Here is a 14,374-nt window from a genome sequence, read left to right as displayed (position 1 = left end):
AAATATAATTGAATTGACCTATTAGACTAAGAATGAAATAATAGTCCAAATAAAAGGTTTAGACGAAATTGCTCGAAATTAATAAAATTTGAAAACTAAAACAAAATTAATAATTGAATAGGTTGAACTATTTTAATAAATTTTTTATTTTTAATTTTCTAAATTTTAATTATTTGTTTAATTATTGTTGATTTATTAATTAAACTGATTGAATTGAAAATCAAGAGTCAAACCGATTCAACCTCCAATCCAATAATTAAAACACTGCATGTAATACTCCAAGACTATATCACGAGACATCACCGGAAAATTTATATAATTTTTTAATTTTAAATAATAATATAACAATTTTAAAGTGTTACATCATTAGACTTCCATACATTTTTCAAGTTTGAAGGACTAAAATAAATTTGATTGTCAAATTCAAGTACCAAAATGAACCTAATTAACAAATTTAGAAACTAATTATATATATATTATCCCAAACCCAACATATATTTGTACATGTAATTAGTATGTATTTGCACTTACAATCTCTAAAATTGCCATTTCTATTAAATAACAAGTATTCCTTTAAATAAAAAATTTACTCAGTTTATTATTTGGAAAAAATATTATTTTATATAATATTTCCTAAGAAGCAAATTGGGGGCACTCAAATTTACTGTTTTACAGGTGTGTCAAAATACAGTAAAAATTTATTAATCAATGAAAATACTAACCAGTACTAAAGAAGATATATATATAATTAATAAAATATGTATTAAATGCAAATACTTTCTTGATAAATATATATAATCTTTAACATGTAATTTTTAATTTAATAAAAAGAAATAAATTTATATATAGATTTTTAGCAGTGCAGAGACGATCATAGTCATAGAACGACAATTCGTTCAAATAATACACGTACCTCAGACTCCAATTTCCAATTTCCAATTTCCAATTTCCAAGCTCCACCAACCATTGACAGTCTCACTGCTTTTTTTTTTTCTTTACAATGTGTTCTGACCAACAAAAAAGAAAATATAAAATATTTTCGTTAAATCCAATTACTTTCTCAAAAAACCCAACCAAAAAAATAATTAAAAAACGAAATAAAATTTGAAAAAAGAGCTAAAAGAAATACATTTATATATGCAACAAACATAGGATGTACAACAAGACACAAAAGACAGCAATGGTGTCCCTTCAGATTTTTCAACTGTACTCCCATGGTGATTAGTTCCATGGAGGGGATGACGGTGGTTTGTATACAAAATCCTGAGCCGATGTGCTGCTATAGTTGAGATCAAGGTTGTGGAGCTGTTCCATTAGTTGGGATCGTCGTTCTTTGAAGAAATCGAGACGGGTTGTTAATTCCACTAAAGCAGAAGAAGCTGCTGATGAATGTCTCGTATAATCAATCACCTGTGAATGGAGAACGCCATGGATTTCAGTATCGAGTCTAAGTTACTTTGGACGGTAAGAGTACCATGAAAGTCCTTGTACTAGGAGCCAGATTGCATTTTATCCCTCTACTCAAAAAATAGGCAAATTAATCCCTCTACGATAGATCAAAGAGCAAAGTAGTCCTTTTGTAAAAACTTCCGTCCATTTTTACGATTAAAATCTAATCCGTATATGTAAGCATGAGCTACACGTGGCATGTCATTTTTAACAGTAGAAATGAATGAAAATTTTAACAGAATATGATCAATTTGCTTTTTGATATAATGTACCAAAACTAATTTGCTCATTTTTTAAGTAAAGAGGGCAAAATGCAAACCGACTCCTGGTGGCGAATAAGATCATTCAATGGCTAAAATAATCGGTCTTACCTCTGCTGCTCTTGAAGTGGAAGGGATAGAGGCAGAACCGACTGCACAAAGCTCATTGATAGACATATTTGGCGATGCCTCAATAATTTTTGAGTCACTCAAGTTCGGTGAATCCACAAATTGCTTTCGAGTAGGCTGCCTGGTGCTGTTGCCGATTGCCAATCCCTGTCCTTTAACATTTCTCCAGTCTGGCCCTAACAAACTCTCCTGCATAATAGTTTTAACAAGAATAATGAGGATTGAACAAAAATATCTGAAGAACTAAAACAAGTACATAGTTTGCCGGACTTTAAATGTAAGAGACTCGGCTCGACCAGAATGGATGCAGAAAAACAAAAGCATTAACGATTTTTTTAAATTAAAAACCAACCCCCACCCTTTTATTTTCCTCAATTTTCTGCTCCTTATAGAGTTTTTCCATTCAACATTCTCATTTCAATAAAAAAGCCTAAATTCCAACAAAGCCACTCTCTTTTCCATTTTTGGACTCAAAGACCAAAAAAATCAAGGCCAGTAAGCCATAAGGATTAAATGAATTCGGGCTTAGGGTTTTCCGTCCTGGATAACCTTTAATGTCCCAACTATAAACTGGGTCAAACAGCCGGGCCAAGCTGGCTCTAAAACTCTAGAACAGACCAAAGTAATAAAATAATGAAAGCCAATAAATTTTAAAGTTCGATTCAATCAACCGATCTGTGCATAGATTATCTAAAAGAAACCGAAGACATACCTCTGTTCTTTGTTTCCTCTCATGATTACAATAAGCAAGGGTTGTGTCAAAATCTTGCTGGAGAAACCTCCTGCAGACATTAAAAGGAATATACATTTTACATACAGGAAAGGGAAGGTTACTAAAAGAATTGCATCTAAACACTTTAGCAGACAAATTTCATAGACATTTAAATTTTACCATTTCGGGTAAGTGCATCAAAAATGATATAACAGTGTAAAGTATCAATAATTAGAAATCCTTCAAAATCACCCTTAAATGTAATAACTACCATTACAAGACGGTGAAAACAGTTCATAAACATGTTGCAAAAGTTTTCTCTCTAGGATTCAATTATTGGGTTATTGAAAATTTGGTAGTGACCACATCCCATCCAAACCAAAAACCCGACTTATTGCAGAAGATTTCGGCTTTAGTGATTTAGAAGCTACAAAAAGATGGCTCTCCTCCCACACTCCACTCAAGAGCCAGCAATACGGATCCATGTCTTCAAGCATATTGTAAGAACTGCATCTTCTTAAGGGCTTGAATGCTATGTTATTCCGAAACTTTATTTTTCCTTAAGCACCCGTGTCCAACACATACTCAAATAGGTTATGAGGATATGATCCTCCAAGGACCCTCCAAATACATGGAAAACTTGGAAAAAATTGAACATGCCCACGTTCGACACTTACACCTGTGTCCAAGCAATATAAGCTTGAATTCACCTTAATAGCCAAAAGGCTTCAAAAGACATAAGTCTAAAAGAATTTATTAAGACCTCATTGAGTCCGTCAGTTTTACTAGTTTAGACATGTTGGTAACCTGTATTGAAAAGAATTCAATGAACTCACTGTTGAGAGTTATGATTTTGGACATGCTGATAACGGTCACATGCATCAGAGAGAGAACCGTAATGATGTTGCCGTTGCTGATTCAGTTGATGATGGAGTTCAGCAACTTTCTGCTTCAATCTAGCCACATCAGCTTCGGCAAGAGCAATTTCCTCAAGCTCGGCCCTTGTCTTGGAATCCATTCCATGGGAACTAGAAAATTGTCCAGATGACATGCTTAATCCAACTTCTAGAGCCGCTCTAAGATCCCTTTCAGCTTGTAGCTGCTCTTGTAATCTAGAGACCTACAGTCATTTACAGGTATGTAGGAACACTACTTAAGCAATCTGATTCTTGAACAAAAGGTTAGATAATTGCATAAGAGAGAATAGTTTTCTTAAAAGTAATGTTGATGTCCTGAAGACTCAACTCCTTGCAGAAAATTAGTGTTAAAATCAGCAAGCAATTTCTTTTTTTTTTTTTTTTTTTAAAGGAATAAGTGTGCAAATGGTAAGAAAGAAATACATCTTGTTCAAGTGCCAAACGACGTTCATGTAGAGCTTGTTTTCTCCTTTCCAAGCTAGCTTGCAAAATTGCATTTCCTCTAGCCTACAATAGGTAATGAGCAATCTGTCAGTGGAAACAGAAAATAATTCTCCATTTGGGCATAGGATGATTTCAGGAAAGTAGTGCTACCTCTTTTGCGATACGATGTTGTAGATCATTCTTTGTGATCTCAAGCCTCTGTATAGCAAGCCTAGGAAAAAAAAATAACAAATTGCTTATGCCATTATAATGTGGCAGACATGAGACGAAAAAATATTTTTCAGTTATATAAGAACTCAAAAGCACACCACTTTACCGTATGGACATCTTATGAAACTATCAAGTCAAAATAAGTAGATATATTTTCAAGATGGATACTAATAGGTCATGCTTGGGAAAGCAGGAGATGCAAAAGCACAAAGCCAGAGTAATGGTTTTGAAATGCAGACATACTAGTTAAAAAGAATGCAAAATATAAAGATTCAGTAAGCATCTTACTCTTCTTCACCCGAAGAATCAACAGATTCCATTGATGGTGTCTTTCTAGCCTGTAACGAAGTCAACGAAGATTAAAGTGAGCATGGTTTTACTATGTGAATCAAAACTGTAGAAAGTGAGGGTAACGCCAAAGCACGTGCATGTCCATCAACAAAGCAGGGAATAACATAGGTTGCAAAGATGCGAGAAGAGAAGTTCAGTAATAGTTTGTTTGGCTATGTATGTTCCTTTATAAACTCTAACCATGAACAGAGCAAAAGATTGCACATTATCAAGTCAGTCAGATATGTAAATTAGGCAATTCTTATGAAAAACAGGATTTTCATTAAGATTAACATTTCTTAGCCACTGATGCAGTTTTATTTGAGTGTATAAAAAAAGAGTACCCTCCAAATGATCTCAGCACCAAAAGTATTTGTCAAGATTTACTACATGTAGAAAAGATAATTACTAGGTAAAATGAAACTGGTAATTGAGGACAGTTCGATAAAAGATGAAGCTACGCCAACCAGAATCATTAAATTGAGAATAATAAATGCAATCTTTGGATGGTGTAGAGCATTTATCTATCTAATAATGAAAGAATTTGGGGGGCTTGCAGTTCCAGGCACTATGTGATGGAAATCCTAGAAAATAGAAGTGAAATATAAAGAGAAGATGCAATAAATAAAGCCTTTAACTTAATTTTCAAGACTCCTTTCAAAGATCAATTTTCTAATCCCCCTAGTCTGATGTATCTAATGCATCTGATTTGAGAGTTCCTCGTAATTAAATAATGCATCAAAAAATGGTAACTCACGTTACTTCTTCCCCAAAATGTTGATCTCTTAGCATTAAGACTTGAGCCTTTAGCTTTACCAACTGGCTTCTCAGTGGAAGATTCAAGCCCAGGTGAAGATATAGGATGGCCAGGATCCATTGACGACAGAATCTCACCCATTGATCGGTAAGATTCACCAGTAGGTAGCACACTTGAGACATCTGTCTCATTAATTTGATTTTCATTTCCTTTATTCTGCTTAGCCTGTTCCTCCAGCTGAGCATCAGGGTCTCTCATCCTTGGAGGATCTACAACTAAGCTTGTATTCTCAGCCTGAGCATGATTGTCTCTGGTGGATTCAACATCTGAGCCATCATCCTCAAATGCCTGCACACACACACACAAAAAAGAAAGAAAAAAAAACAAAACAAAAGAAAGTCCAATTAGTTAAAGGGATTATCAATCAAGTTCTGCAACTGTTTGAGTGAAGGAAAGTACCAATCAGCAACCTACAACACAAACTAGAAAGTTTCATTCGTTCAGCCTGTCTTTTATCAAGCTAAATGCCTAATGTGCAGCAGTAAACTTAAACTAGATGGGTAAGTCACACGTGTAAAAGCATGCTCTTCATAGGATACTTAATATGGAATTTTGCTTTATTACATATGACTTTAAGCTTGACTCTTTGCTTCTTTTTCTTTCTTGTGGCTGCAAATCATTCATTAAAATTGAGCACAAAATGAAACTATCTACACCGGTTCCCCTAACTACTCAATGCTTTTTCATAACATACAGATGACTTCTTTTACTGTTTATATAACCATCAAATGACAAATACATCTCAAAGTACGCGTTGAAACTGAAACCATTCAAATTCTATGAATAGTATGCTCTAACATATAATACCCTTCACAGATAATTACGAGCCCAGATACTTCTTGTCCATAGGACATGATTATTATAGTTGTACAATCACAAATTCTCTGAAAGAATCAAAATATATGATTCCTGAGAGCAGAGCATGCACTAAAGAGCAAGGAAATGGATTGTTAAAACATATGAAACCCATCAACTTCTCAAGTTCAACACAAGAGTACTACAGCAACAACCAAAGGACCTTTAAGTAACTTCCACATCCAAGATATCCTGACATCATCTCCAAAACGTTAATCACAACAGCAGACATCATAACAATGTCCCGTGTCAAGTCAGTGAACACGCATGTGCATGTGCATGTGCAAAGGTTTCCAGAAGTGGGGACCGGTTGACATATTGAAACCTAGGCATGAGCTTGACCTAACCTGGCTGTCCCTATTGTGTTTATTATTAATATCATAAAGGAATTTTACATTTTTAATGATATTTTAAAACAATGAAATTACATTATAAATACAATAATAGCATCACGTCAGGCCAGGCCCCAGCCTGGCCCAGTGTTCACTCATGGATGTATAAACTTTATTTGTATTAGAGAAAAGAGGTTATAAAGAACCTTGTAGTCATATAGATCACTGCCTGCATAGCTACTGCTTTCACTTAGTTTTCCACTAAGCACACGTTCAGGATCATTGTCTGTGTCTGGATCAGCTTCATTTTCTGCATCATGGTAGCCATTGTCTTTCATATCTGGATTTTCCTCATCAGTGGAATCTTCACTAGCACTATTTTCAATCCGAAAATCAGCTGAAATAGAACATCTTTGTAGACTTTCATCCTGAAACAACACAAATCATCACCACAAATAGTACTAGGTTAAAGGTGACAACATGCATTGGGCTCTGATTATGCAAAGGTTAACATTTTTTTTTTTGAAACTATATGATAAAAAAGCTTCACCGTCATTATAGATATTACAAGGAGGGACAAGCTTTCACTACTTAGTGACAGCATAAAATGACATTCTCCTCACTCTCACAGCAGCTCTACTAGCTACTAACTTCATTCAAATCAAAAGCATTCTAAATGAGATTATGCTTAATTAAAATTTATAGGTAAATGCTATAGAACTTATAATAACATAATTTCAAGAATCCGAAGTTTGTACAACTTATTTTTCATGACATGTCATTTGAATACAAACTATTTTTATGAAAGATGTACTCAGATTTTACCACAAATCATGTAGAGCATTTAAACCATATCAAGCAACAAAGAAGATGAGAGCATCTTACGTCAAAAATATTCTCATATTCCTCCAAAAGAGTTGTAATGATGGCTTGAGCATTATTAGCAGCATTTGCAGCAGCAAGAAGCTGGGCAGAATTATCACCAGTAACATCAAAGTCATCCTCCAATTCACATTCACCAGCTAATAAGGGGCGTAAAAGCAAGGGTGCCATGCAAGCAGCCACAGCAGACGGAGTCATTCGATTCACGTGTGAATGAGATGAGATTGTATGCATCATCTTAAGAATCCTATAAAACATGATGCATATCAAGTCATATAAATCAAAAAATGTTTATAAGACCTTCCATGTATCTTCCAGAGCACAACCAAGTGATACAACTAGATAGCTAATGGCATTCTTAGCAATGAATCACGACTTAGCGCAACCAAGAAAGTTTTACCTTTGCAACAGGCGCCGGTTTGGTTCAGGAAATGTCTCTAATATTGCAGAGCGCATTGCATTTATCCGGGCTTCCTTCCGATCAATTTCTTATCAAATACAACGTAACTCAGTATTAGCTCATATAGACACATGAAACAATTATTTCACTAAAATGCAAAAAATCATTGAAAAAAGGAAACATAAAAAGGACTTGCAAACAAAGAACTGCTGAGACAGAAGCAAGCATGTGAAGCATCATAACTTCATAAGAAAAGTTTTTTTATTTTTTTTTATTTTAAAATAAACGTCTAATGCACAAAATTCAGACACAAAAATGCATGTTGAGGATTTATAACAGTATATATCATCTAAAATCTTAAATATGTATTGTCAAAACTCAACATAAAAACTTGAGAAAACATGGAAAATATAAAATAAAAGTAGTTACACATACTGTAAGCCTCGAGCAATGCAGTACAGCAGGATGCAGGAACTGGTGATGAGGGCAGCTCCCTTAGTACGTGCTGTAAATCAAACACCTTGGCTGATTAGGGGACACTAATCGGAAAACTATAAATGACATAATGTATTAATAAAACTACCTTAACACAATCTCCCACAACATGAGCATCTTCATCAGAATCAAATTCAGTCTTGCCTACATTACAAAAAGGATGAAAAGTAGCATAGCTTAATTTGGATGGCATGTTAACAAAATAACCACCAATTGAGGAATCCAGATATGCAAATATGTTGATAATCTAAAATAATCATCAATTAGTACCTTGGTCATATTCTTGAACTCTACGGTCAACCTCCTCAACATCGGCAGACTGACGTAGAATTCCCTCCACTTTAGTTCCTGCAGAAGAAACATCATACAAAAGTGAAAGACAAAGTAGTAACAAAAAAGCACGGAACATTCTTCAGCATATCTACTTCAGGTCTCTTCATGTAACCACTAAAATTTCCCAGTTTGTTATTCCAAAACTAAGCTTGCTACTAGTTAGTCTGACAAACTCAAGCAGATCATAAAGTTTAACTACACATCCTAAATATCCCAAATTCATTGAATGCCAGAAAAGCATGGCTGCAGGTGGGGTTGAGCAATCTAGCATAGATGATATAGCTCAGAAAGCCAGACCAAATATGAGGAAAAATAATATTATTTATCAAAAGGATCTCTGTGGACAAAATTTTCACCAAAGCTCGTCCGTATTCTAGATTACAAGTACAACGGAGAAGGCAAACTATTTCCCTAGAAGAGGATCTTAATTTGCAGTACACAGAAAGGCATAGGACCTAATGAAAAGCAAAAAATCAGCGGCTACATGGGCAGAAGAAAAGGAGTAAGAAAATCATATTGCTAGTTTCATATTAATCCTTAATGATTTTACTTGAAGCAACACCAACCCTACAGTTGGCTACCATTGCAATCTGATTATTTCTGCATGTGGTGTGCATGTGTAAGGCCAATACAAAACCTCCCCAAACTGATTCTTTCAGATATAATGTACAAGAAGAAATTTAAATATCCCAGAGTTCATTGCAGCAGAACAATGTTTGAAGACATAAGCTATGGATTTCTATGCTGTAACCAAATGGATGGTCACGCATCTTCCCTACTGTTTTCATTACAAGCATAAACAAATTCCACAGATTAAGACAACATTCTAGACAAGACAACTGTATGTGAGAAGGACTCCACCTTCCATCAGACCTAATGAAGAGCTTAAGTAACAAGTAATAGTCACGACTCACGATTCAAAATCAACACTTACCAAACTTCTCAAGAAACTGCAGAGCTTTCTCTAGGAATGATGGGCTCCCATCAATATCTTCAAGTGCGAGCAAAATAGGTCTCCCAACAACCAATGACTTAGCAGTGCGTTTGTCTCTCCCTAAGAAGAACCCAAAAACCTAATAACATAAGTGGAAAGTTTGCAAAACAAAATTGGCAGACAATGAATGGTGATCATCAAAGAAATTTAAGAAGGAACTATGGGGAACAAACATTGATGGAATGACCCTTCTATTGCATCAGCTGTGTCATTTCGGAAAATCCCATTGTGTCCCATGACAAGTGCAGCACTTGGGGCTTGTGCGAGGGCATGTTCTAGAGCTGTCTTCCACTCGTACAAATCTTCCGATGTCTCCGCCTGAATTTATAAAGCAACATGGTGTTAGCTTGTTTAACATATTCTTCAGGAAAATCATGTACTACAAGTAGTTCAAATAATTTTCTTCATAAAAAAAAGGAGGAAGAAGAAAACAAGTACATAAAATATTAGCTGAAACAATATTCAACTAGAGTGATGCACCTTAAGGGTAAAGGCCCGTCCATCACGCCCATCAGGAAACAATACAGTCAACAACTTTTTATCTTCTCTAACAACAACACTGCAAACAAGAGGAACTATAAGCAAGACCGTTGTGACCAACTATCCCAGAAAACACACAATGACTATCCATACCTTCCAGAATTATTCAAATCAATGCCCCCCAAAGTCAAATTTACTTCACCACCTCGTTGTGGTAGGGCACTCTGCATAAAAATTAAAGCAAATTGTTTCAATTAAATCCTGAAAATAAACTTTAAAATAACATTTAATACAGAAAATGCAAGATATTGGTTGGATTATCTGTGCAGGGAAATAAAGCAATAAGCATCTGTCTTGATTAAGTCCTGGAAATAAGATCTCTAAAAAGAACGCGTTAAAAAGTGAAACATGAAAATTATCAATCTCTTCCCCTTTCCCTCTCTTAAAATAAATAGATGGAAGGGAAGGAACACGTAGAAAGATCAAATCACAGAACCAATTGCAGGCTCAAACATTTCACCTTCTCTAAACCCGAATGCAAAAGATGTGGATTATTACATCATTTCCATTCAAACCACTATGTTGGACTTGCATCAAGATGGAAACTCCTATCATAGTAACTGTTCCAAAAGATCTCCACGACTTCTGTAAGCGATTTTGACCTTTTACCTTTAGGATAAAGGGGAGAATGCTAGACAAGATTATACTTCTGTTACCATGCACTTAATGTTCACTTTCTCTTAGACCATTCGCCATAAAGAGTGGCATGCTAAGTATTTCCATCCAATCACAAAGTCCAGTTTTACAACCAATACAGGAAATTTATTTGCTCATAACTTTTGTAGAGGCATGGGCCAAAACCTTAACAGGATTTGTCATACTTGTTTGTACCTAGATCATCTATAGCAAATTTGAAAAAACCTTAACAACCAATGGACCCTAAACGTTGCAAAGCAAACATGTCACATTATGAAAAGGTGACAAGTCATGAAGCACCCCATCCTCTCAAATTGGGGAAAGGAAGCACATGTGGTTGCAAGATCATAAAGGCACAATCTCTTCTGAGCCAGAGTTCCATCCCTAACAACCTAGTGAGGACAGTCAACCCATTGTCAACAATAATAATATCTCCCTAGGTCAAATTCCAACCTTAAAGTTCTGCCAAGTCTCCAAAACAATGAATCTTCTCTGTTTAGACATCCATCTGTTAGCTTTTAGAACAGAAATCTGTATTTTCCTCATTATTATCTAGGGAATATAGCTCAGCAGGAATCCTACAGCCTCTAAAATCCCCTCTAACAAAATGGATTCTTTAAATCCTTGCCAACAAGTACCACATGCAAATGTTATGACTAACGGTAAAGATAATGTTTATGCTATGTCACAATTGCCAAATGGAGAATGCCTTCCACTTGTCTCTTTCCTTCAAGACAACGATGATACCAAGGCTTCACTCTTAAATATTTTTCCAAAAACATAATCAAATATGTTTAATAGGACTGTAATGATCATATGCCATCATTTAAGCATCAAGAATCCCCAACATGCACATTCTTTACTACCAAATAGCATATTGATGATAGAATGGTCCACAACCACTCTCCCAAATTCCTGTGATGACTTGTAGTATTGTCTTGCATACAGTTAATCATCCTAATCTATGTGCAACCACTCTGAATGATTTAAAGTATACTATTAAACCATTCCAACAACTAAAGCATTGAAATGACATGAAATATGCATAAAGTATAAGAAGGTGAGCAAAAAAAACAAATAAATTGAATATGATGCAAGAGAATATTTTAGTTTTTAATATGCAAACACGACAGTCATTGTCCAAAATTCCTGTTTTATAAAGTCAATAAAAATCACACTATGAAGTTAACAATCAAACAACAGATTACTAATAGTAGCATGTCTTTGGCCACACATAAATGTTAAAAATCAGTAAAACAGAATATTTATATATCGAAAAAATAAATAAGCCATGCTATAATTACTCATACAATGAAAGGATGATAGGTACTAACAGGATCATTTTTAAAGAACACCAATGAAGTGCGTGTGAGGATAAACCACCTCTTCTTCCAAGACTTCCATCCGATCCCTGCAGAAGCTTGACACGAACTTGTAAATAAGCTATATATTAATAATTGAATCAATGGACTATCTAAGAAATTTACAGATATGGTTGTACATAAGAGGAAATGTGCAGCAAGTTGAGGCAATTACTCTCTTACCAAGTAAAATGCATAGACATAAGCATTATTTATACACGTAAAACCCATGGACGAATAGTACAATTGTTGAGGGAATTTATATCTAAGAAAATAACTTAAAAGCAGGGATGAAAGCAAACAGCGGATAAAAAAACTGACCAGAATTAAACGGGGATATATAGCTCGTAGACGTCGAAAAAAAATTAGTTTATTTGCATCAAGCTCTTTACCTTTTGATGATATGAAAAGGGGACCACTTTTAAAAACCTGCAAAACAGGCGCATGTTAGAAGCCATGAAAGTGCACCAAGCACCTCGTGTAGAATTAATTATACTCTGGCAAAAGTGTTTTTAATCAATTCCATGGTGCATATATAGCATGTGCATCATTGGAGGTACCACTAAAGCCCAAATTTTTTAAAGCTGTGCGGTCAGTTAACGCTGTGAAAAGTTAAATGATTGAAACAATGTTTATTCACAAAATGACTAGGCTGTTTTCTTGCTACCACATCACAGTCTACTTTGTTTTTCTCACAAATTATGAACTACCCAAAGTTGTGGTAATGCATGGATTCAACTGTTGACATTATTAAAATGTGTCTATAGGCAGTGAATCAAATTCCAAGTAGCTCAGATATTATGTAGACCATGAATTGAGGCATCTAAGATCCATAGGGCACTAAGATATCTAGGATAGAGTGGAAGAACAGCTTACAGCTTTTAGATTTAAAAAATTGTACCGGTGAGAATGGAAAGTGTAAAGTCAAAGATTAAGGGTTTTGGTCGAATTTCTGAGCTCCTCTATATATCTTTTTCCTTTTTTATGTGATCTACCCATCTGGATTTCATTAAACTTTCTGTTCCAACGTGATGCAATGCTTCTTAAGTCACCAAATTATATACCAAACAGCATGACAACTTTCTCGTTATAAAACAGTTAGAAGTTTATTTTGCACATTTACACAAACCCTAGAACAAAAGAGGGGGGGCAAATGAAATGTGCAGGCCATTTTATTGATGCTGATCATTCGAGCTCGTTTTAGATAAAATTCAGTTCGATTCCATCCATGCTTTATTGCAACGGTGCAATTTTCTTTTTCCTACAAGGGGAAGGAAAGGAGGATGGCTTCTCGAGGTTCGAACTTGGAACTAGATATCAACTAAAGACTTGATATCAACGAAAATCATAAATCTCATTTTAATTATTTACATATTTGACATTTCAGTATTAAATTAGCTGGAATCAAAATCCCAACACTTCGAATTTGATCTAAACAACATTATTAATCTCTATTTCGTTTTCAAGTTTTCAATATTTTCCCTATTACAGTCGTCTTAAAAGCCCTTCTTTCTTTGGAATTAGATGATGATAATACCACTAAAGAAAAAATGAACTTCAATTTAAGAATATCAAATTCTTTCAACTTCTAGCATCAGTAGCTAATGTAAATGCCTTAATCAAAACTACATTATCCGGAACATCAAATAATAAATCCAAACAATTCACAACAAAAAGATCCAAAATTTTAGTTTTTCCATTCACATTCAATTTTCTCATAAACCAAACAATTTTTTTAAATCTAAAAAATCAAAAACAAAATTGAACAAATAGATGTTACCGTGTTTGAGGCTCCTCCTCTAGGCCGCTCGAATGCCGCTAACGAAGCCGACATTTTCGCTGAATAACATTGAAATATTCAAAATATATATATCAAAAACTCCTCAGCATTTCAACTTCTCACCAAACGCTCAGTATTTCGACATTGAGTCAACACAGTAGATCGGCGAGTTAACTGGAATCGAAGCAAAGATCTAAAGCTTAGAACAAATAATAAGTGAATCTTCAAGATTAGGGTTTTTCTACAAATATACCAATCTGCATTTTCCCCTAAGTAATAATGCTTTATCTCTGTTTTTCATTTCTTTTCCTTTTTCCTCACATTTCATTTCATTGTTTATTTTATATATATGTATATATATTATTTTGTTAAATTTTAGAGTAGGTTGGAAGACTGTATATGCTTTTCACCTACTCACATCAGCCTTTGGAAATATCATTTTCCTTGGTAAAAGTACCACCAAGGTCCTTGTAAGATGTATTTTATTTTTTTTATTAA

At 34.7% G+C, this 14,374-nt stretch overlaps 1 protein-coding gene across 7 annotated transcripts; it reads right to left on the bottom strand.

Annotated features, from left to right (window-relative positions):
- Positions 1 to 812: 812 nt before the first annotated feature.
- Positions 813 to 14,291, bottom strand: LOC108453144 (rho GTPase-activating protein 7-like). Of its 7 annotated transcripts, none has more exons than XR_008277478.1 (22): positions 13,877 to 14,263; positions 12,489 to 12,525; positions 12,070 to 12,155; positions 10,193 to 10,263; positions 10,040 to 10,118; positions 9,733 to 9,877; positions 9,500 to 9,619; positions 8,503 to 8,580; positions 8,321 to 8,376; positions 8,173 to 8,242; positions 7,738 to 7,825; positions 7,341 to 7,584; positions 6,662 to 6,883; positions 5,209 to 5,556; positions 4,410 to 4,459; positions 4,062 to 4,122; positions 3,891 to 3,974; positions 3,387 to 3,670; positions 2,551 to 2,620; positions 1,821 to 2,027; positions 1,130 to 1,410; positions 813 to 1,007 (listed from the first exon to the last, which is right to left on the bottom strand). XR_008277478.1 is itself a non-coding variant. In XM_053024451.1 (22 exons), exons 2-22 carry the CDS (start codon positions 13,928 to 13,930, stop codon positions 1,222 to 1,224), a joined length of 2,643 nt encoding a protein of 880 aa, XP_052880411.1. In that variant the 5' UTR covers positions 13,931 to 14,050; positions 14,130 to 14,265; the 3' UTR covers positions 813 to 1,221. The 7 variants fall into 7 exon arrangements, 5 of the variants coding, with proteins under 5 accessions (XP_052880411.1, XP_052880412.1, XP_017606573.1 ...); XR_001866510.2 differs by having other exon boundaries at positions 12,070 to 12,146; XM_053024451.1 differs by having other exon boundaries at positions 813 to 1,410; positions 13,877 to 14,050; positions 14,130 to 14,265.
- Positions 14,292 to 14,374: the final 83 nt, after the last annotated feature.

Source organism: Gossypium arboreum, chromosome 13 (genome assembly GCF_025698485.1).
Source record: "Gossypium arboreum isolate Shixiya-1 chromosome 13, ASM2569848v2, whole genome shotgun sequence".
NCBI lineage: Eukaryota > Viridiplantae > Streptophyta > Magnoliopsida > Malvales > Malvaceae > Gossypium > Gossypium arboreum.
This window is presented reverse-complemented; position numbering and strand designations above follow the sequence as displayed.